We start from the raw sequence: 20,934 nt of genomic DNA, 5'->3' as shown, positions 1-20,934 counted from the left end.
GTATAACGATTCGCAAAAACTTATAAAAAGGGCATTTCTGCGATTGTTCAAGGGGGGACCCTTGCTAAAATAAAAAAGCTGTAGCTAACAGGAGTTATTATATCGGCAAGCCAACGAGGGCTGCTTCCAGTAAGACTGCATGATTTCAAGCCAGCCTGCAGACATTTTTATAAACACAAGCTCGAAACTCAAACTCCCAAATTTTCTGCCAAGTATCCTATCAAAAGAGCTGAGTAGGCATGTCTCTACTCTTCTACTGCGAGTATTTAGTTTTAATATCAGCAGCATAAAAGATAAATTGTTCATATTATTCCAAATCAGTTTAAGAATGAGGCATTCTTCTATCAGAGCAATCTCTTCCTATTTCTGCACTCCTGGTATAACGATTCGCAAAAACTTATAAAAATGGCATTTCTGCGATTGTTCAAGGGGGGACCCTTGCTAAAATAAAAAAGCTGTAGCTAACAAGGGTTATTGTATCGGCAAGCCAAAGAGGGCTGCTTTTCAGTAAGATTGCACGATTTCAAGCCAGCCTGCAGACATTTTTATAAACACAAGCTCGAAACTCGAACTCCCAAATTTTCTGCCAAGTATCCTATCAAAAGAGCTGAGTAGGCATGTCTCTACTCTTCTACTGCGAGTATTTAGTTTCAATATCAGCAGCATAAAAGATAAATTGTTCATATTATTCCAAATCAGTTTAAGAATGAGGCATTCTTCTATCAGAGCAATCTCTTCCTATTTCTGCACTCCTGGTATATCGATTTGCAAAAACTTATAAAAATGGCATTTCTGGGATTGTTCAAGGGGGGACCCTTGCTAAAATAAAGAAGCTGTAGCTAACAAGGGTTATTGTATCGGCAAACCAAAGAGGGCTGCTTTTCAGTAAGACTGCACGATTTCAAGCCAGCCTGCAGACATTTTTATAAACACAAGCTCGTAACTCAAACTCCCAAATTTTCTGCCAAGTATCCTATCAAAAGAGCTGAGTAGGCATGTCTCTACTCTTCTACTGCGAGTATTTAGTTTCAATATCAGCAGCATAAAAGATAAATTGTTCATATTATTCCAAATCAGTTAAAGAATGAGGCATTCTTCTATCAGAGCAATCTCTTCCTATTTCTGCACTCGTGGTATAACTATTCGCAAAAACTTATAAAAAGGGCATTTCTGCAATTGTTCAAGGCGGGACCCTTGCTAAAATAAAAAAGCTGTAGCTAACAAGGGTTATTGTATCGGCAAGCAGAAGAGGGCTGCTTTCAGTAAGACTGCACGATTTTAAGCAAGCCTGCAGACATTTTTATAAACACAAGCTCGAAACTCAAAGTCCCAAATTTTCTGCCAAGTATCCTATCAAAAGAGCTGAGTAGGCATGTCTCTACACTTCTACTGCAATTATTTAGTTTCAATATCAGCAGCATAAAAGATAAATTGTTCATATTATTCCAAATCAGTTTAAGAATAAGGGCATTCTTCTATCAGAGCAATCTCTTCCTATTTCTGCACTCCTGGTATAACGATTCGCAAAAACTTATAAAAAGGGCATTTCTGCGATTGTTCAAGGGGGGACCCTTGCTAAAATAAAAAAGCTGTAGCTAACAGGAGTTATTGTATCGGCAAGCCAACGAGGGCTGCTTCCAGTAAGACTGCATGATTTCAAGCCAGCCTGCAGACATTTTTATAAACACAAGCTCGAAACTCAAAGTCCCAAATTTTCTGCCAAGTATCCTATCAAAAGAGCTGAGTAGGCATGTCTCTACACTTCTACTGCAATTATTTAGTTTCAATATCAGCAGCATAAAAGATAAATTGTTCATATTATTCCAAATCAGTTTAAGAATGAGGCATTCTTCTATCAGAGCAATCTCTTCCTATTTCTGCACTCCTGGTATAACGATTCGCAAAAACTTATAAAAAGGGCATTTCTGCGATTGTTCAAGGGGGGACCCTTGCTAAAATAAAAAAGCTGTAGCTAACAGGAGTTATTGTATCGGCAAGCCAACGAGGGCTGCTTCCAGTAAGACTGCATGATTTCAAGCCAGCCTGCAGACATTTTTATAAACACAAGCTCGAAACTCAAACTCCCAAATTTTCTGCCAAGTATCCTATCAAAAGAGCTGAGTAGGCATGTCTCTACACTTCTACTGCAATTATTTAGTTTCAATATCAGCAGCATAAAAGATAAATTGTTCATATTATTCCAAATCAGTTTAAGAATGAGGCATTCTTCTATCAGAGCAATCTCTTCCTATTTCTGCACTCCTGGTATAACGATTCGCAAAAACTTATAAAAAGGGCATTTCTGCGATTGTTCAAGGGGGGACCCTTGCTAAAATAAAAAAGCTGTAGCTAACAGGAGTTATTGTATCGGCAAGCCAACGAGGGCTGCTTTCAGTAAGACTGCATGATTTCAAGCCAGCCTGCAGACATTTTTATAAACACAAGCTCGAAACTCAAACTCCCAAATTTTCTGCCAAGTATCCTATCAAAAGAGCTGAGTAGGCATGTCTCTACACTTCTACTGCAATTATTTAGTTTCAATATCAGCAGCATAAAAGATAAATTGTTCATATTATTCCAAATCAGTTTAAGAATGAGGCATTCTTCTATCAGAGCAATCTCTTCCTATTTCTGCACTCCTGGTATAACGATTCGCAAAAACTTATAAAAAGGGCATTTCTGCGATTGTTCAAGGGGGGACCCTTGCTAAAATAAAAAAGCTGTAGCTAACAGGAGTTATTGTATCGGCAAGCCAACGAGGGCTGCTTTCAGTAAGACTGCATGATTTCAAGCCAGCCTGCAGACATTTTTATAAACACAAGCTCGAAACTCAAACTCCCAAATTTTCTGCCAAGTATCCTATCAAAAGAGCTGAGTAGGCATGTCTCTACACTTCTACTGCAATTATTTAGTTTCAATATCAGCAGCATAAAAGATAAATTGTTCATATTATTCCAAATCAGTTTAAGAATAAGGGCATTCTTCTATCAGAGCAATCTCTTCCTATTTCTGCACTCCTGGTATAACGATTCGCAAAAACTTATAAAAAGGGCATTTCTGCGATTGTTCAAGGGGGGGACCCTTGCTAAAATAAAAAAGCTGTAGCTAACAAGGGTTATTGTATCGGCAAGCCAACGGCTGCTTTCAGTAAGACCGGTCGATTTCAAGCCAGCCTGCAGACATTTTTATAAACACAAGCTCGAAACTCAAACTCCCAAATTTTCTGCGAGTATTTAGTTTCAATATCAGCAGCATAAAAGATAATTTGTTCATATTATTCCAAATCAGTTTAAGAATGATAGCCCAGACTCTAACCGAAAGTGCAAGAAGGACATATCACAAAATCAGCTGACCTAAAATTCTTTCTTTCGAGAAAGAATTTTAGGTCAGCTGTCGTTGCTAGCTTCTATACTATTATTTCTGCCGCCAAACAGCACTGCCGTATTCGGGTCTAAGGGATTGGTTGCTGGTACAAGCACGTATGAGGCTTAACATCTGCGCCTCAGGTTGAACACGACGGCACTGTAGGACGTGTTCTATACATGCCCTGCGAAGTGTTGCTGTTTAAATGAGATGATTCTCCGCTTACCATCAGTTGGATCAAAAATATATTGTTATTCTTGACAATATTTCGGTCTAAATGGTTATCCGCTTTACCGGAATTTTATGAATAGAAAAAAATTGAAGTAAATTTGAAGTATGATTTATTTAGTTATTAACTAAAATTTTTAAGTGAGTTAAAAGATTATCGATAAAGGCACTACTAAATATTTTGGTTTTGTTTTTGTATTACTGGAAATCAGTATAAACATGTAATTTACAAAAAAAACCACCACTTGTTGGTACTCTGTAGAGGAGTATCAACAGCAAATTTCATGTTTTCGTTTAATTGACAACATTTTCAGTTTTTCAGTTACCTATGTATAGAAGTATTGAGGTCAAACTCCATCTTAAAATGACTTTAAAAAAGTGCGCTATTCAGCGTTCTTATGTAACAGTTAACGGTTTCCGTAAGATAAGACCCGACTGGTTTGTCATAATAGTACATTTTATTACTGTTGAATGTTGGCTGCGGGTGGGTATGACCTAGTTACGACTACGACAGTACATCTCGAGGGTAAATCAAGCACCCATGCTGTAGGTAATTCCAGTTAATTCCTGCTACTTTATTATGTAACCCACATTTTACTTTATGACATGTTTTCGTCTTACAGTGACCCATTTAATCTGTCCAATGAAGTAGACATTAAATTATTTGGTAAAAAATAACTATAATATATGACGGCCGATTGGCGCAGTTTGCAGCGACCCTGCTTTCCGATTCCAAGGCCGTGGGTTCGACTCCCACAGCTGGAAAATGTTTGTGCGATGAGCGTGAATATTTTTCAGTGCCTGGGTGTTCATATGTATATTCTAAGTATTTATGTATATTACTCATAAAAATATTCATCAGTCATCTTAGTTCCTATAACACAAGCTAAGCTTACTTTGGGGCTAGATGGCGATGTGTGTATTGTCGTAGTATATTTATTTATTACTTTTTCGTCTTACAGTGACCCATGTCACTGTAAGACGAAAAAGTAATAAATCTGTCCAATAGCTACTATTAATTAATAAAAAAAATGAACAAAAAAATGTATAGATAATTAAATTTAAACTTTGGTGAATACGAAGCATCCTATGCAGACCGCCAGCGGCGTGATGCGGCGGCGTTATCCAGATGCTAAATTCATTTTACTTCGTGACATTTTTTCGTCTTACATTTACCCGTTTGTATTAATAAGTAAAAAATATTGAACGAAAAATATATAGAGAATTAAATTTATACTTTGGTGAATAAGAAGCATCCTTTGTAGAGTGCCAGCGGCTCGATGCGGCGGCGTTATCCAGATGCTAAATTCGAAATTAATGTGTTGATGTTTTATGACTAGTGTATTCAACTTCAATTATTTGAATATTGCTTGGTTACTGTTGATCGGATAAAATGTGATGTACGAAGATAAAAATATGACTGACCTGAAACCACAGAATTAGGAACATATAGAGCCTTCATTCGTGGTAGTCACTCCAAATATACATACTTGACGTTTCAAAAGTGCTTATTAAGTAGGCCTACTTGAAATAAATGAATTTGAATTTGAATTGCATTGTGCAATATGCGTGCAGTGCATTGTATCCAAAACCAGTGAAAACGCCCCCCCACGACTCACTTCAAATCCGCGGAATATTGCTACGTCGTAAACATTTCCCATTTTCTCCATTTTATGCGAAACGTTTAGAACATTACATAAAAATAATAAGTCCTCAACCTCCATTAATTGTTAATTACTGTCACACAAAAGCACTGCCTACCCTAAAATTGATATACAACTCGTATAGAAGGAGGATTTTTGACGTTCTATGCAATTTTCCTGCAGCATACATACCCTGGTAAGAAACCCAGTGCACGCCAATGCTGTCAACTGCTAAATGAGTGACTTCGAGAATCATCACTAAAATGGAGTGGATTTTGACACTTATGATATTAGTCTTGTACGCGGTTTGTGTATGCTCTTAATTCTGTGCCTAAAACCTTAATTTATAGTCAATAGTCAAATATATCTTTATTCAAATAGGCACATAGATGGCACTTTTGATGCGTTATTATATACAAAATGTGTACATAGCAGTGAGTAGTGATGGCGATAACTACAATCGTAAACTTAAAACTAAAGCTACGAGGGTTCCAATCGCGCATTATGAATGTAATTACGCGCAATTCGGCATTTATTAGGAAGTAGCTGTTGTTTACACGACTAAGCTTTGCTGCGGCTAAAATTAATCCCCGTTGCCGAAACTTGAGATAATAAAAAGCAAAAGCTTCGCCATCACCCAGTGGGTAGTCGCCCTAAGATGACGCATTTTCGCCCCCACACTATAAACATAACATACATGAAACACATTTTGCAAGCCGGCAATCTAAACAAATCTTTCGTAAATACATCCACTGATCTTAATGGCATCCCGTAATTTGACCTCGCAACCTTGACGCGTCCCGCGCTCTTGTCGGCCAGACTGCTAAATTGCTGATACAGTTTTAACTTTGAGAGAATAAATAAAACAATATAAAACCCGGCTACACAACTGCTTTAACTGGATTAACTACGCTAATCTATAGTAACGGTAATTACCTGGCTGCTACCTTCAATGGTAATCCAATGAAATCTGTAGAATGACTTTTTTGTTGAGAGTTATTGGGAAACAGTTCAATAACTCAGACTACATTGAAAGTATGATACTCGGATTATCATATCAGAAATGAGAAGATACTAAATGAGATTACTCCGTCATAACTCAATAAATTAGACTTGATGCTGGAATAAGCGTATAACGGTATAACTTATGATGATGAAAATCAGCCGTTGGTTTTTATATCTATAGGTCTTAAATTACTGGCATCCTTTTACTAAGCTTTGGATGCTGCCACTTCTTTGCAATATATTTCGTTTATGGTTTCTGGTCACGATTATCAAAATGTTTGCAACATTGTAAATCGCAGCGAGATATTTGGAAACTAACAGATAATCCAGCTTTGCCAGCCATTATTAACTCTTTCAATTCCAAAGAGTTTGTATCATATTTTCACTTCCTATTTGGTTGTACAAAAGACCTAGACGAAAGTTACCTACAGCCTACAGGTCTACAAGGTAGGTTGTGCAATTATTTTCCTAACGTTAAGTACCAGTTGAAATTTATTAACGACATTTGTGTATCTGCAACTAAAAATTGAGCCACTACAAAAGAAAAGTGGGCAACATGATTTTTACGGAAGCGAAAAAGCCTCCGAAGAACACAGTTGGGCCGGAATTATCTAAATGTAAAACCACCCCAAAATTCCAGTAAAGATTATTTTATTATTAACTTTACTTGAATTTTGGGGTGGCTTTACATGGAGTAATTCTGATAAGACAAAAATTGTCCGTGTTACCATATATTACGAATATCAAGAAAAAATAAAATAATATACCTACGTACTAAATTCTTCCGAACAGTTACTTACATGAACTCTGTAGGTAGGTTCTTCGCCTCGACTCGTTATGATAGTAAATTGAAATAATTCGTTCTTTATCTGGCGTTTGGCATATAAGAGTTACAGACGGAATATTCCACTTTATTAGGAAGCCGCACATTATCCTTCAGTCCCCACGTAGGTACATAAACCGGGGCTGCCAAATGTGCGTGTGTTCCGCACTGTAACTACATTTACCTACTGCATGCGGGTCCTTATTCTCATGGAATATGATGACTCTTATTTTTAGATACACATGATTTCTCGGCAGATTTTGTGATCTATAAACCCACGATACAATACGACCTTCTTTTACATTATAGTTGCGCATTGCGTTTTATCTGATAACACTTTTTTTAGAAAAAACCAATGCATCTTGGCTGTGTTCGAGCTTGAAAGTAGTTCTTGAAACGTTCTAGAACTACAATATCGATTGAACCTTGATCAGCATAACAATTTGGTGTACTAACTTCTATGTCACACATTATATACATATTTATCTACTATGAATATTTTACTAGTAGGTACGTCTTCAATTTGCATCAGCGAACATGCATTAGCCCAATCAGATACTGTGGCCCTCGTGTATCAAATCGCAACCACAAATAGCCGCACCATAAATAAATTGGTCTTAAATTGGATCGTAATCAAACAAATGTTTTTACTGTTACATCGATATTTTTAATTTCATCGTAATTTTATGGAAGATCAATACATGGTGACAAATAATTATTTGAAATTAACTGACTTTTTACATTTGAATTCTTCAATGCTATAGGCACTCGATATAATATAGATCTAGACGTGAACATTTTAACATTATACGCAAAGATAAAAAAAAAAAGAAAACTGCTCGCAAATACACATACGGTCACGCTAATGTATATAATATCTAAAGTGGCTTTTAAAATGTTCACATAAGAATGTCAAATACAGTGTTTCCCAATTAGTGGTATGAATTTAGTGGTGTATAATTTGAGGCAAGTACATATAATGCCCGATTTTCATAAAACCAATCTAGTCCAAATTTTTCAAATGGCAGATTGAATTTAATAGTTCTATCCTTGTTTACAGAAAAGAATAGCGGAAAAGAATAGAACTACAGAATTCAAGTGTCCATCCAAAGATGTTGGATTAGATTGATTTAGCTCGTAAGAGAATAGAGATACGAAGAACAGAGGTCAACCTACGAATTTAATACTACTGAGCTTTTAGCTAAATGTCATAGGTTTAAGTACCATAAACTCATGTTAACAATGACAGCAAGGCATGAATCAACAAATTCGTATGCGGAATGCGGACCGGAGACTTACATCATAAATAGTTCGTCTATTTATTTCCTTTGATGATGTAGTTCTTTTCATAATTAGAAGTTTATGTTTATAAGTTAAACAGAAAAAATCATAAATGATTACCTTATTGGGACAAACGGTCTGGGTTGATTCTCGGGAAAGTAGATATGTCTACCATTCCTCCATAATATTATAATTATGAAATTCCGCTTTTTCAGATTTTAACCTTTCCTTAATTAATATATCACTAAATACTTATGTAATATATCATTATTCACTATAGAAAGCGTCATTGTTAGGAATTCTATTTATAGTACTAATTTAGAAGGGTCTCGATAGTTGTTTCCACTGCGTCTACTTACGCCCTATGTTCAATATTAATAACCATTAGATCGTAGATTGAATTTGTAAGGCTTCCCTTTTCTACAGTGAAGAGTAGGAAAAGGATAGCACTACTATCAATCTGCCATCCTAAGATCAAAAGGTATATCAATTTCGGGCCGTTAATAGACACTGGACTCAGAACTTTTTTTTACAAAAACATGCTTGCATTAGCTGAAAAATCGACTTTGATACTCAACAGAACCTTCCTAATACATATTTTCTATTGTATAATCTAAAAGAGCATCCTAAAATTCTAGGGTGAGTAGTGATAACGGGATGTTATATACGCGCATGAGACTATATGTATTGCTATGTGATAACATTTACACAACGCCAAGTTCGTTGTTCGTTGAATAGGCACCGTTCCGGAGACACGTGCGCGTTCAGTGATTCCTGAAGACGTAATTGACGGAGCATTTAATCTGATTGATTAGAACATTCCCACTCAACCCACGAGTAATAAATAATTACCGGAACTAATTGCGCGTTCAATCCACGAAGGTTTTATCTAGTTATATTTTCCAATGAGTATCTGGGGAAGGGATCTAATTGGGAACCACTGGTCTAATGAGTTGACGGTTAGCATTTCGTGTAGCTTATGGAATGAGAATCTGCCGATATCAAGCAGATATTTGACTCCTAAATATTTAATGGGACACAATCACTCTAGTTTTATATACAATGATAATTATGAAAAGTACACATCATTAATTCCTTAAATATATAAATCCAATCCAAAAAATACACTTGCCACTAAAGGAACAGTTAGTGCGTGTCCACGTACAACTAGCGAAGGCAACGGCGACTTTTTAGAATAGTTTATTTTGCAGAACACTCAGTTGTTAAATAAGTTAAATTTGGTAGCAGGCGCAACGCGTTCGCTAGTCCGCGTGAAAGAGCACTTAAGGTAAACGCGAATATCTAAAACATGATCCCTAGAAGTTAACAAATTAGAAACATCTCGATATAAACAATGTTCAAACAGTGAGAGTTGTCACAAAAAAAACGCCCAGTATTATAAGAGACAATGAAAACAAAAGTCTAGTGAACAATAGCTTGAAAGTAATCTTAGACAATTAATTGCTCCACTGTAACTATCTCGAAGATGCTATCCATGGCTTATAGATACTCCTACGTTTTCGCTTGATAAATTCTGCATTCTAGGCACAATACATTTTAATAAATATTATAAATACGAAGTTCGGTTTTTTTCTTTAATTGATATTGTCACAAATACATGAATTGTCAATAACGATTTTAAGTTTATTAACATTTCCATCGAGTGTTTTCGAGATTCAATATTCGATGGATAATTTGATTTTTTTAGAGATGACATTCGATATTTTAGCAATCAATTAGAAACAAAAATCGGTAAGAATGCATGCCTATTCAGATATTTGTACAGTGTCAATATTCCGCTTAGTATGATTTCTATGGTTTTTTTTATAAGGTTACATCAACATAAAACATTTTTCATAATGCTGCCGCAAAAACTGAATAAGTCATGGATTTAAATCATTAGATATCCTACCTAGAGAACTGATGGCAATTTCAATACATACTTTGTTCATCATTGGAAATAGTAGCTATTATTTTAGGCTTATTGAATAGATTAAACCTTATGTTATAGAACATTCAAAATGCGATACTTAAAAACCACTTGCCAGACGTCAACTAATTTAAATTATCACGTAGACTATTTATGACACCTCAAAATAAGGTTTACAAACCCTTTTTTTCGGACGCCACGTTAAGAATTATAACTTTCAGAATTATAATTATTTAAACAAGATTGTCAATAATATTTAAATAATACTGCATTAAGCGATGGTAGCAAGTTCTCAGATGTCTCATAATACGGGCTTTATGTATAAAGTGTAGTACAGATCTTTTACTCATAGGCAATACACTTACAAACATTGGCCTTGGAGAATATCAAACAATTTAAATCTTAGACAGACAGACCGATTCCTAGATGGCCCATCACAAGACGTAGTAGTGCATCTTGTAAAAATGCACGCCATTGCGACTCGAGTAGTTTGGCTTGACCTCGCCTTAAGTAAACTAGTATATTAGAAGCAATTATTAGAATATGATTGAATGTCATATTATAGCTGTTAATTAGTTATCAAAGTGATTAAAATCGTAATTAATTTTTACTTGCATTTAAGATAGACATAGTGACACTAGTGAAGTTATTCATGCTTATAGCTAATTCGAGTCCTAATACTTTTGTGTTATAGTTAGCTAGTGAAAGCTTTGGATCTCGCGCATTATGTTATGGTATAATGATAGTCATTTTCGAGTATCGAAAAGCTGGAACGTCAGAGTGAAATAAAACTTTTTCTTATTGTTTGAAAGTTAAATTTGTCAAAAGTTTTGCATCTAATGCCTCCAACAAATGGTATGTAACTCGACTCGACATTTGCGAGCTTGCAAATCTTAACCTGATTTTCCTCTCAACTGTAGTCGTCGTTAATGTTAATCCTGTCCTATAAGGATACAAGTATTGAGGCCCAATACGTATCGCGCTTTTGGTTGTAACGACCAAATACGTTCTACCAGCACATCATAGTACTTGGTTGGTGGCTTCTGCGACAGTAAACTCGAGCAACTGGAAACCTATTCTGTATTTCAATGGGCATTAAATGACATATTTACCATCATAAAACTGTCAAACTCCTAATAACATTCTGTACTCAACAGTTGCTAAACGAGGGACCATACACTGAATCTCGGTTGGCAACTAATGTTGCAGAATGCAAAATAAGGGCTTGTTTTTATTTCTTAAGGTTTTAACATAGATACACCACTAAGAAACAGTAATAGACTGCTTCTGTGTTAGGTCATTCACCTATATCACTTTCGCTAAATCAGGTTTCGAGTTGATATGTGAACACAAGCGTTAAGTTTTAATTTTTTGGTATATTATTCGATTACCTTATAAGAATAAAAACTCTTTTAGGGGACTCTATTGTTATACCCGCGGCACAAATACAAGCCTAGAGACTGTAAGTACATGGTATTACCTGCCTGCACGACCTATTTGACGAGTTACAAGCGAGTTTTCGACGAGTGTGCAGAGTGGGCATTATGGCAAAACCAATGTGATGAAGAAATGTACATAGTATTACGCAACACAATGTAGGAAAAAGTTATAAAATTTAGACATAGTATACATTTAAAATAAGATTTATGGCACTAATATTGGACCTATTTTAATGAAATAGAAATTACCCCCCCTTTCTAACGGGTAAGTTTATAAGAACTATTATATTAATAAATGATTGTTTTGCAATAACTAAACAAAAATTACTCATCTGATAATATTAGACTAAATAATTGTTTTCACCTGGTGCACTTTTATGGTGGTTTAATTAATTAACAAAACTTTTTGAATTTAGTAGCTAGGTACTTGTGGAATTAAATTTAATTTAAAAAAAGGTTTTACTGTGTCTAATGCTACTCGTTGCTGGACAACACTATGATATAATTTAGAATGATTATTTTAATGATTAATGTTTTGATATGATTTAGCATTTACAAATATAACATAGTTATGTTATAATTAAAGGATTTGATATATTTTTCAACAAAATATTATGTTATTCATTCAAGCAAATAAATTCACAAATGTAAGTTACATACACACTATATAATATATATGTTATAATATGTGCAAAATTGGTTAAGTAACCATCCTGGGACTTTAACCTAATGACTATAACCACATATGCGTACAATGCTTTCACAATGCAAAGTTCTCTACAAATAACTAGGTAGGGTTATTATTTGTACAGCCTGATTTCAAGTCCTACGTCTAAAGCTAATATATTTTTTTTTAAACCTTGATCCTATTGGATCAAACATTGCATTGAACTGACCGTAAAGATTTAACTTGTACTATTATTAAAGGCAATCTTCTATTAAGAACACATGTAACTACTTTCCAAAATAATATTGTATTCCATAAATTTCTTATTAAGGGGCAGTTAATTATGCCACATAGTAACTTAATTATTATTATGTTTTCAATAAAATAACAACTAAATACCTACCTAGCATCGGAGCTGGAGGGTATAAGCTCTAAATTCCTCTCCCCCTACAAGGGGATGCCTGCGCTCAACCGTGTAGTGTTAATTAGCTAAAGAAGACTATGAACAAAATTAAATCTACCTTATTGTAAACAAATAAGTTCGAAATCGAAACTCAATTCACTGTTTGTCCGAATGAATGTGAATAATCAAGACATCAAATAAATTAACAAGCTGACTTGCATACCCTTACTATGTGACGTAATTAATAAACTGTCCTTTACTTTACTGTAATTTATTTAAGCTCACACAATAAGTATCAGATCATACAAGCTGTGACCATGTCTGTTCACAGCCCTGTAGCCTCAGTGCAAGATTTGCTTGCTTGCAAACGAAGAGTCATTGTAGAGTATAAAATACTTAAACATCAGAGTAAAAATAGATCTTATATATTGTGTTAAAGTTCAACTTTGCCTACAATTCCCTCGCCTCGGGCTTTTGACAGAACATTTGTAAACTCTGCGAATCTGAAGAGATTGTGGTTAGGTCCATTTTACTTTGGTGATGTAGAGTTTGTTATACAAAAAATACTATTCAATTGGAAGCAAACAAATCATCGAGGAAATCTACTGATTACAAGGTTTCACTTTACCAATACATAAATCTACAAAATAAGGAACTATACAAATACACTTAAACACAAACAAATCCTTGCATCAGATCACAAACAGGTCAAATTGCAATAAATACAACATAAAAATACAATAAATTACTTAATCTCTTTTAATTATTTTGATGTAGTTAATTCCTTAATTAAAAATATCAGCTGATTTAACATTATTAATATTTTAAATAAACGCAATAACAAAAAGTCAAAAACTAAAAAAAAACTTGTAATATAATATTTAACAAAGTAATTAACTTTTAAGTACTGACTTGGCGTCTCTCACATTGCACACAATGGACCTAATAAGTTTGTATGCAAAACATAATGCGGTAAAGAATATACATTCTTTGTCATTAATTGGCAGGTACGTAAAATGAACAGAGATACTTTTTCTCCCACACAATAATTATTACCAGTCAATTGGATGTGTACTCTTACTCTCTTTTGTAGCTTTTTTGTTTTGAACAGAATAGAAAATATTAGAACTTGTATACAACGAAATAAAATGACATCTAGATCTCTTGTACCGTGGATTTTTTTGACTAGCTTTAGTTGATGGGTTAGTTTTTTGGTATTTATATCATAAACAACTACTCAGAAATTTTGTAACATATTTTTTTTTCAAATTGGTTGTTAATTGAAATTGGTAGCAAATATTTTTAAATCAAAGGACAAGAAGAATGTGGGAACGACAAGCTATCTCACTCACACTCACCTTGCATTCTGCATTGTTTCTATTATTGATTAAAGGTTCAAGGTCAAATCCACAAAACTAAGAACATACAGAAACTGTGTACACACGTAATATTAAAGCATTGGAAACCACTTTACTTTAGAATTGTTTCTCAAACAAACGGTTAGTCACTTCATACCATTTAGCAGATTTCACCTTTTAATTTAAAATTTTACCTCTAATGTTCTAAGCGTTCATCATAAAATATGAAAATGCAAAAAAGTTTGTTTGTGTGTGTGTTATTAACATTCATCATGATGTTTGTGAATACAGTACACTGAGAAACTATTCCTGTTCCTATTTGGAAACATTAATTAATTAATTAAATTGGCAAACTAAGACACATAAAATGTCTTTTGTTCAGGACAGAAAATGCAACTAATACAGGATGTTTGGTGCATCGTGTGCCAAATCGAATCTGATGATTGGAGGGGTCTTTGGCTATCTCTTCAGCCCTCGTAAAAAAATCTTGCTCAAACGGTTTTTTTTATACTGATTTTAAATTGTTTTTTTAAAAATTGTAAAAATTCTACATTTAAATTTTAATAAAAAATAAAGTTGTTAAGTATTAATTAATTTTCTTTTTAATCTTTAATTTGTAACGTTTTACGCTTCTTTTGAAACTAGAATTACACGCCAGCAACATCTAGTTTTTGTTTTACAGCCCCGCAAAGTTTTTTTTACGTAAAAAAATAAGCTTGAACGTCAACTTTCGGTTTTAATAAAAAAAAAACTAAAAGTGATCATGTTCTTCCAATTTTTTTAAAACATCTCTGGACTGTCCCCTTTCTAATGGTGTGCAATATGCCATGAAAAGTAATTAGTAACATCACTAATTTTCAAATTTTCTAAACTTGGTCGCAATTTTCTAATATTCAACAGGTGAAAGAAAAACAAGGGTTTGCGTAAATAACACTCACAATTCACAAGGCAGATGACATTTTCTGTCTCTTTCATAAAGTTATACGCCCGTTGTTCGTTTAAACAGGCAAAAATAGTTTTTTCACTCTAGTGAAGCGAAATCTATCTTCTATTCCTTTCTTGCATAGTGCAAACCTGTTTGAACCAATCGCGAACGGGCCCCGCGTCGCGTCGACACGGCGGCCATCTTATTTTTTAGTCGAGACATCACTGCCTCTGCTGCCTAACGTGTGTGCTAGCTTACTGTACTCCACGATTCTTTTATTTAGTTTTCGTTAAGTTTTGTTGTTTTTTGTTACGTTTTATTTACTTTTGGTGTTATTGTTAAACTTTGTTGACTTTTTTGTTGTTGCAATGACGACATACTCTAACGAGGAATATGCGGACATCATAATGGTTTATGGTGCAGCCCGTGGTGTCGCTCGTGCAGCGCAACGACTTTACCAGGAACGCTTTCCTGGTCGACGATTACCTGGCCGCAGAGTCTTCCAAGACACATACCGACGTTTACGCGAGACTGGGAGTGTCAATTTTCATGAACCAAGGGGACATGTTGTGCGACATAATGTTGAAGTGGACGAGAGAATACTGGCACTTTTTGAGGAAGACGACACAAGAAGCATTAGATATGTGGCGGCACAACTTGATATTTCAATATGGAAAGTGTGGAAAGTCCTTCGACAAAACGAAAAATATCCATTCCACGAGACTCCGGTTCAAGGTACGTAATTTAAAACCTTTGTTTGACGTTGCCTTTGTTTAGCAGGTATCCATAATCTTCTAGTGCAATTAATTACTGCTCAAGGGGAATTAAAAAGATTTTTGGTTGTTGCAGGTCTTGAGGGTGGCGACTTTGACAGACGAATGCACTTTTGTCGGTTTTTGTTACACACAGATGTGGATAATCCTGATTTTTTAAAAAGAATACTGTGGACTGACGAATCCAAATTTACCAGAGAAGGGATTCTTAACTTGCACAATTTACACCATTGGGCACCGAAACGGCAAAACCCACATGCCAAAAGACAGCAATCTTTTCAAAGACGGTTTAGTGTGAACGTTTGGGCAGGAGTGATTGGGAATCAGGTAATTGGACCGCACTACCTGCCTGATAACTTAAATGGCGATAATTATTTAGAGTTCCTGCAAAATGATCTGCCGGAATTATTGGCCGAGGTGCCCGTGTTTAATGAAGATGTGCCCATAGTATTTCAAAATGACGGCTGTCCCGCGCATTGGCGTTTAACTGTGAGGGAATACCTCGATAATGTGTTCCCCAATTCGTGGATTGGGCGCGATGGGCCTATTGCATGGCCTCCACGTTCCCCAGACTTAACTCCGTTAGATTTTTATGTCTGGGGACGTGCCAAAGAGCTAGTATACGCCACAGAAGTCCCAACGAGGGAGGTACTAATACAACGCATAGAAGCGGCCTTCGGTACAATTAAGAACGAAATACGGCTTCGGACTACAACTGTAACAATACGTCAAAGATGTCGGGCCTGCATTCGAAACAGGGGTGAACAATTTGAGCAGAATTTGTAAAAATTATGAAATAAATGTTTCAAATGCAATGTATTATTTTTATTTCAAGTAAAACCTACGAAATTTAAAAATTTTACCTGCTTGTGAGTTTTATTTACGCAAAAACTTGTTTTTCTTTCATCTGTTGAATATTAGAAAATTGTGACTAAGTTTAGAAAATTTGAAAATTAGTGATGTTACTAATTACTTTTCATGGCATATTGCACACCATTAGAAAGGGGACAGTCCAGAGATGTTTTAAAAAAATTGGAAGAACATGATCACTTTTAGTTTTTTTTTTATTAAAACCGAAAGTTGACGTTCAAGCTTATTTTTTTACGTAAAAAAAACTTTGCGGGGCTGTAAAACAAAAACTAGATGTTGCTGGCGTGTAATTCTAGTTTCAAAAGAAGCGTAAAACGTTACAAATTAAAGATTAAAAAGAAAATTAATTAATACTTAACAACTTTATTTTTTATTAAAATTTAAATGTAGAATTTTTACAATTTTTAAAAAAACAATTTAAAATCAGTATAAAAAAAACCGTTTGAGCAAGATTTTTTTACGAGGGCTGAAGAGATAGCCAAAGACCCCTCCAATCATCAGATTCGATTTGGCACACGATGCACCAAACATCCGGTATTTTCTTCAATTTTGTACAGTAAAACAAGACTTGTTGCTTTCTCCAAGTTTTTAGTTTTTTTTTTTTGGTTTTCAATGGCCTGTCTTTCTTACTCTGTTATAAAACACAAATCTCCAACATAAATTCTAATAGTGCTATTTTTTTCCCATGGGCAACTGTTGTCTGGTACTTTTATTTACTTATTTATGCATAAACAATATTTATAATCCATTTATAGTAGTCAAATAAATGTGTCATAAAAATACGGTAAAAATTAAAACAGATTGCTGTGATTTACACAAGATTTTTTTTGTTGGACAAAATACAAAAGATATGGAGGCTTCTAAGGTGTTCTTAGATGAATTATATTGACCAATTGAATATTACGAACCAATTGCAAGATTCATATCTACCCATGGAACTGAAACTACAGGGTGTTCAGAGAATATTGTGAGTGAATTCTTTACTGAGCATAGGACTTTATAAACTAGGCTGCTCCTTTAGGATTTCTGACAGTAAAATAGAACAGCAATTCTTTAAATGTTTTATTTTTTAAATTATACAGATTAGTGTACATTAACAATGAGAATACACAATTATTTATAAAGAATTTGGTTTTAATATTTGTAATTCAATAACTAGATGTCTATATCACATTAATGATTAATAACCTCATCAGTACTTAAATGTTAATCAAATAGCAAAGATCTATCTACAAATAAACAGATCTGCCATTATCTCAGTATTCCTATCCAGAATTCTGTATGATGCTGAAATAACAACTACTGGTGATTCTCTATGGCATTGAAATGTATTTTGTGACATACAATAAATTTTTATGACACAAATTGGTAATAAATAATCTTTTACTTTTAGAATCAGGGGACTTAATACAATTGCTTAAAGCAGTGTTAATAGATGCTGTTGACATTTTGTTTCAGAATTATAATGTTACTTATCTTAATTACATCAAGCTATGTCAAATAAACTGTCATTTCATTTATTATAAATTCATAACACTTCTACTTTTGCTTTTTTTGGCTTTTAGGTGTGCCAAATCGGCATGTTGTATTTTGCCAAGTATAACACTTAATAAATAAGAGTTTTATTGACATACCCCAACATGTCTTACACAGAATGTCAACATTTAAAAAAATACTATCTTAAGCAATGGTAGTAAAAGTGTGGGACACTGGGCAATTATAATGTAAAATTAAAAAATTCTTTATTTATAAATCTGTCAAAATGAAAAGAGAAACAGATTACAAATATGTATGTTAAGATTTAAATGCCATAGACAATCAGAATCTTGAAATAATTACTTACCAACCATTAGTACTAAGAGTAACTACTTAGCATGACAAATAAAGTGAAGTAAGTATAATATGATTTATTTTTGTACATTAAGGCAATCTATAGATTTAAATCTCCGAATTCACTTAAACATGTCCCTACCAACAACTGACTAAATTAGTGACTGAAAAATATAACATGAGTGTTATGCATTTTTAATACCCTATCGAAAATTGAGAAGATAAGATGTGAGGAATCATAAATCTAAACAAGCAACAAGAAAACCTGAATAATACATAAGTTTTGTCAACTGCATATAAAACAATTCAAATAAAAAGACTAAAGCTTACCACATTCCAAATCTATCAAAGGCAAACTACGGAGTACCCAAACAACACTTGGTACTGACAATTAGGTTCAGATTCAGTGGCACTGGAACACTATCAGTATGTGTCTTGGAGAATATCACCAGAGAGGGCTAAGCACCTCCACATCGGTTTATTTCAACTGAAAGGGCACTAAGCAAACATATGCCACAAAAATACCAGGATCAATTATTCTACTATCTTTTCACCTATACTCCAAATTTGATACACTTGGCGTGCCTGCTTGGGGCACTTCAATGTCTATATACACCCAAAGCTGCCCACAAGAGATGCTTTCGCCTTCCCATGACTCAGTCATGGAAGATTCACTATTAAAAGACACCTGCGCATAGTAACTCACACGCAGAATCCATTGGAGCACTCAGAACTCAGCAAACTCCTTTGCACACTTCTCCGTTGAAGAGATACGCAATGCCTCCTCCTCATAGTCATCAAAGTTGCTAGTGTCACCAGGGCCTTTGCAGCGGGGTATGAATGGTGCTTCTATCTTCTTTTGGAAGACTGAGATCCAGTCAGTGCTCGCAAACCACTTGTGTCCTTTAATGTCATTCACTCCAGCTTTCAGATTACCATATCGCTTTGTCAAATCTACCTGTAGAAGGTTACGCAGGAGATCTTTGAGATCGGAGCCAAAGTGTGATGGGAAGCGAACCTTACCTGACACGATTTTTTCATATATTTGTATCGGCTGGTCGGCGAAGAAAGGCGGATATCCGGCCGCCATCTCGTAGACGAGTACGCCCAGCGCCCACCAGTCAACTGCCTTGTTGTAACCCTTGGAGAGGATGATCTCGGGCGCAAGGTATTCAGGGGTGCCACACAGGGTCCACGTACGCCCCTTGACTCGTTTGGCGAAACCGAAATCGGTGACTTTGAGGTAGCCCTGCGAGTCGATCAACAGATTCTCAGGTTTGAGGTCCCGGTAAATGAGGTCCAGGTAGTGGAGGTACTCGAATGCGAGGACTATTTGGGCGGCGTAAAACCGCGAGTGAGGCTCCGAAAAGCGGCCGACCTTGCGGAGGTGCGAGAACATTTCACCGCCCGGGACGTACTCCAAAACCATATACAGATTGGAATTGTCCTTAAAATGAAACTTAAGGCTTACGAGAAAGGGAAAATTAATCGCTTGTAAGATACGCTTCTCGTTCAGCGTATGCTCTACTTGTTTCAACTTAACAACTTTCTGCTTATCTAATATTTTCATAGCGTAATATTCCTTTGTTGGTTTATGTTGGACTATCATCACTCGGCCGAACGAGCCCGTCCCGAGCGTTTTTATTCGCTCGAAGTCGTTCAGTCCGGCGGTGTTGGTAGGATTCTTCTTCCATTTCTCCTCAAAGTCCTCCTTGGCCTGGTCAAGAAACTCCTTGACGCTCTCGGCGGCATCCACCTTTTTGTTGGCGGTGGCAGCATTGTTGCCCATGGCGCACACCACTCACTGTCCCAGGGCCTCGATTCGCCGTTGCACTAATCGATGGCTCTACGTCCGCGAGAAACGGGCAGGTCAGCACAAACCGATTTGAAACACAAACATTATCCACTTTTACAGCACGAATGCACGTCACAAAAGACACTTGTTGTAGGCACACATTGACACAATTAGATTTAAATCGAGATATCACGAAAAATATTTTGTAACATTCACAAGAATAAAATGGCTTCCACTACCTAACTCTATCGACAGAGCGAGATCGAGCGAACGTTTCGCTCACGGGTGGCGGTCATTATAACGATGTTGCCATCATGTGACAAAGAAGCTACCATTTTTTTATTTAAACTACCACCTTCACTACATTATTAATTTTCATCTTTTGAATAATATAAACAAGGGGCATGAAACCTGCGCAAACGAAACTTCGTCCTTGAATTTTTGAGATGTCATTATTGTCTAAACACAAATTTTCGTTCGTGAGGAATTCATCAAAATTTGATGAATAAGGGATTTTAGAATATTTACGTTGTCCGGAATGGAACTGATTAAAATTTACTGTCCAGCAGTGGACGTAGGTTTTTTCAGGGAGTTTCTAATA

General features: G+C 35.4%; 2 protein-coding genes across 2 annotated transcripts in view; both read right to left on the bottom strand.

The window, feature by feature from the left end:
• LOC120630118 (peroxisomal catalase 1-like) overlaps positions 1 to 14,147 on the bottom strand; it is a 151,424-nt gene extending 137,277 nt beyond the window's left edge. The window contains exon 1 of the mRNA XM_039899270.1: positions 14,141 to 14,147. Within this exon, the coding sequence (XP_039755204.1) occupies positions 14,141 to 14,147 (7 nt within the window). The remainder of the gene's footprint in view (positions 1 to 14,140) is intronic.
• A 3,102-nt stretch (positions 14,148 to 17,249) lies between these two features.
• On the bottom strand, positions 17,250 to 20,607 carry LOC120629807 (cAMP-dependent protein kinase catalytic subunit 1). The gene has a single exon (XM_039898861.1). It carries the CDS (start codon positions 20,325 to 20,327, stop codon positions 19,266 to 19,268), a length of 1,062 nt encoding a protein of 353 aa, XP_039754795.1. The 5' UTR covers positions 20,328 to 20,607; the 3' UTR covers positions 17,250 to 19,265.
• Between the last annotated feature and the right edge of the window lie 327 nt (positions 20,608 to 20,934).

Source organism: Pararge aegeria, chromosome 15, assembly GCF_905163445.1.
Source record: "Pararge aegeria chromosome 15, ilParAegt1.1, whole genome shotgun sequence".
Lineage (NCBI taxonomy): Eukaryota > Metazoa > Arthropoda > Insecta > Lepidoptera > Nymphalidae > Pararge > Pararge aegeria.
Note: the sequence above shows the minus strand (reverse complement) of the source record. Positions and strands in the feature narration are given on the sequence as shown.

What these genes read in the sequence shown, in the direction of transcription:
- LOC120629807 (XM_039898861.1), bottom strand. Translation starts at nt 20,327, where the DNA reads ATGGGCAACAATGCTGCCACCGCCAACAAAAAGGTGGATGCCGCCGAG.